Source organism: Ascaphus truei, unplaced genomic scaffold, assembly GCF_040206685.1.
Source record: "Ascaphus truei isolate aAscTru1 unplaced genomic scaffold, aAscTru1.hap1 HAP1_SCAFFOLD_846, whole genome shotgun sequence".
Classification (NCBI taxonomy): domain Eukaryota; kingdom Metazoa; phylum Chordata; class Amphibia; order Anura; family Ascaphidae; genus Ascaphus; species Ascaphus truei.
Window position 1 is genome coordinate 109,257 of NW_027457184.1, and position 3,817 is coordinate 113,073.

At 45.5% G+C, this 3,817-nt stretch overlaps 1 protein-coding gene across 1 annotated transcript; it reads right to left on the reverse strand.

The window, feature by feature from the left end:
• Window positions 1–1,714: 1,714 nt before the first annotated feature.
• On the reverse strand, window positions 1,715–2,222 carry LOC142486412 (histone H3). The gene has a single exon (XM_075585000.1). It carries the CDS (start codon window positions 2,181–2,183, stop codon window positions 1,773–1,775), a length of 411 nt encoding a protein of 136 aa, XP_075441115.1. The 5' UTR covers window positions 2,184–2,222; the 3' UTR covers window positions 1,715–1,772.
• Between the last annotated feature and the right edge of the window lie 1,595 nt (window positions 2,223–3,817).

A 3,817-nucleotide genomic window follows, 5' to 3' on the forward strand; every position in this document is an offset into this window, starting at 1 on the left:
AACACATCACAATTCTGTTATAAAGCTTAAAAAACATAGTTGTTTTATTGTTACATTATTAAAATATGTACAGTAATTCATATGATGTGTATGTTACTATGATTTTTTTTCTTAGAAAACATGTTACATACATAGAATTCTAAACTAATCATTTGCAGAACAGGTGTAATACAGGGTTTTTGAATCTCCCATTCAATAACAAATATTCATATCTGACAATTAAATAATACAGAGCTCAGTACGGGGGTAATGGAACAACATGACAGCAATGCAGACTTTTGTGCTACTTATACATATATAGTGAATCCCCAGACCATCTTTATATATTGGTATGCACTTTATTTGAAACTGATACTGTACAATAATATGTTCTTTGTGTCACTGTATGAGGATGGAGGTGGCACATGTAGTCTGAGCAAAGTAAAAGTGACAGAAATAGACAGATATGAAGACAATCTGGCAAATCCCAAGAAGTCTAAAGTTGCCAAGCCCAATAAGGCTGTGAAGAGCCCGGCGACTAAAAAGGTTGCAAAGCCCAAAGCTGCTAAGAGTCCAGCTAAGGCCAAAGCAGCAAAGCCCAAGAGGGCAGCAGCTTCTAAGAAGTGAGACCGAGAACTTCAGCCTCTTACAAACACAAAGGCTCTTTTAAGAGCCACCACAACCCCACAAAGAGAGCTCTGCACATAATGTGTAACTTAGAATGTGTCTCCATCTTATCACATGCAATGGTTTGTTTTACACCGGAGAACAGGCAAAGAAAATAAACCTAGTATGGGCTCTGACACCAACTGGATGTGAAATTAAATAGATACAAAACCAACTCTTTAATAACCAAAATTAAAATGATGGGTTTTAATACGAGTATTAAACGCTAGGATCCTAAGGTCTGAACACTGTTCAGTGTTCTGGATCAGTAAATATGACTGCGAGTAAACCTCAGTGTGTAACAAGCAGTGGTGGACTAGTGGATAAATCAACTACTGTCCCCAAGGAATCAGTCATGTGGTCACTGTAACGGACTACCGTAGAGCTACAATCAGTGTAGTTGCTGTATCAACCCAGATCCTAGCCTGGTCTGCCTCGTTGGCACAGCGCACTATATAGATAGATATCCAAATCAGCAAGTGAGGATACTACTATAATGTGGTGAAAAGAGACCTCGCCTCATTAGTGTAAACAGGTATTCACACTAGGCCAGTGTTTGCCATTAGTGATTTGCAGCTATCAGTACTTACCTAAGCGCACACCCTGTAAGATTTGTTCCTTACCTCAGATCCTTATAAGGACTGTTGTTTAGTGTGTTACTTGAATCTCATAGAACACACTACTTTAGACCCGGAACCTATACAGTTCCAGTATTGAAGGTCAGAACACCTTCAGGTCGTTGTTTTTAATACCCAATATTTTACATACTTGTTACAGTTAATAAAGTTATGTTTTAAACCATTCATTCATCACCAGAGTGTGAAATTGAGTGCTATATTTGGGTTCTCTACCCCACCTTCTTCTGTGCATATACCCAAAGCACCGTTCACCATTTACTTGTCAGTGGCAGAAGCAGGGGCTCCCCTATTGCTTTACATTAAAAGATCAGTACATTGTGGAGGTCACAATAATAGATAATTTTGTAGTTAGGGTACAGTGGGTGCTAAACAATGAGCAAACAGACAGGAACCTGTTAATATTGATCTACTAGCCAATTTGATTGATAATTTGGTGGCTCTGAAAAGAGCCTTTGTGTTCTGGGTGTAAATGAAGTGGGTGCAGTTAGCCTAAGCTCTCTCCCCTCTGATCCTGCGGGCCAGCTGGATGTCCTTGGGCATGATGGTGACTCTCTTGGCGTGGATAGCGCATAGGTTGGTGTCCTCGAAGAGCCCCACCAGATAAGCCTCGCTGGCCTCCTGCAGAGCCATGACGGCCGAGCTCTGAAAGCGTAGATCAGTCTTGAAGTCCTGGGCGATCTCCCGGACCAGGCGCTGGAAGGGCAGCTTGCGAATGAGCAGCTCGGTGGACTTCTGGTAGCGGCGGATCTCCCGGAGAGCCACAGTACCGGGCCGGTAGCGGTGAGGCTTCTTCACTCCGCCGGTGGCCGGAGCGCTCTTTCTGGCAGCCTTGGTCGCTAGCTGCTTACGCGGAGCCTTTCCTCCGGTGGATTTCCGGGCGGTCTGCTTGGTCCGGGCCATCCTTTGCTGTGACAGTGATCCTCTCCGATCCTAACCTAACTCTGACTAAAAAATCACTGACCGTTCTGTTCTGACTGACAGATTAAATCTGTCAGTGGTGATATTGGATACCGAGGCTTGAGCCTCATTACTCCAAATTCTCTTGTTGAGTGTATTGTCGCACTCTTTAGGAAGCTTCTTGATCTGTGTTACTTGCCACAGTTGAGTTGGTTTCACAGGTTCAGCGCTGTGATGGGTCGTGGGTAGCGGTCAAATGGGTTTGCAGAGATCGCAGCAAGCTTCTTGATCAGCGGGTTTGAGTTCTGGTCCAGTTCCTTGTAGAATTTCTTGTTGAGCTTCTTTAGATGTTCATCTAACATCTCGATACCCAGTTCCCTATGAAGGTCTGCTATTCTTGTAGGAAGTGGAGCGTTGGACGCAATCCGCAGCGCCTTGTTCTGTAATTTTTGGAGAGATGATCTTTGATGTTGGTGGCAACCACTCCACACCGGGGAGGCGTATGTCATTGTGGGTCTAATGATCGCCTTGATCACATTGACTTTGCTCTTGATGGGCATGGTCCTTGTCTTCAGCAGAGGGTACAGTGCTGCCAGCTTGGTTGTTGCCTTCTGTTGAATCTTCTCAATGTGGTTTCTCCAGCTTAGTTTGCTATCTAGGATTACACCTAGGTAAGAGCTGTTTGGCTCCCATTTGACAGCCTCTCCGTTGAGGGTGATTGGCGGGTGTGCCTTGATCCTCTTTTTGGTAAACAGTGTAGCTGTAGTCTTGCTGGAGTTCAGTCCTACTTGCCAGTCGCTGTACCATGTTGATAGCATGTCTAGTGCTTTCTGGATGTTCTTAGCTACTTCTTTCTCTCTGAAGGACTGGGAGATAACTGCCACATCGTCTGCGTAGAGTGCCAGTTGAGTCTTGTGGAGGTCTGTGGGGATGTCATTCATGAAGAGGTTGAAAAGGAAAGGTCCCAGGACTGATCCCTGTGGCACGCCAGCGCGGATGGGGCGTGTTGTTGAGAGCTCTTCCCGCACAGCCACGTGGAATGTGCGCTCCCGCAAGTAGCTTGCAGTCAGCTTAATCAGGTAGTTTGGGAATTTCAGGTTGATCATTTTGTGCAGTAGTCCTTCATGCCAAACTCTGTCAAACGCTTTGGCCACGTCCAAGAAGACAACTCCAGTTGATTTGTGGATGTTGAATCCATGGCTTATTATGTCAACGACTCGCAGCAGCTGATGGTTGGTTGAGTGGTCCTTCCGGAATCCAAATTGCTCCTTTAGTAGAATGTTTTTACCAGAGGCAAAGTGGCGGAGGCGCGTAAGAATAACTTTCTCCAGGAGTTTCGACAGTCCAGAGAGCAGGCTTATCGGACGGTAGTTTGCAGGATCCCTCCGTGGTTTTCCAGGCTTTGGAAATACAATGACCTTGGCTTCCTTCCAGGATTGAGGAAAGTGCTGGAGCCGCATGCATGCATTGAAGATTTCTGTGAGGCATTCCATGGCTGCCGGTGGAAGCTTCTTGATGGCCAGGTTGGTAATTCCGTCACTTCCTGGTGCTTTGCCATTTGCCAGCTTTTCTGCAAGTTGCGTTATCTCAGTCCTGGTGCATCCTTCAAGGGTTTCCGCTTCGGTCTCTGGTAGGTG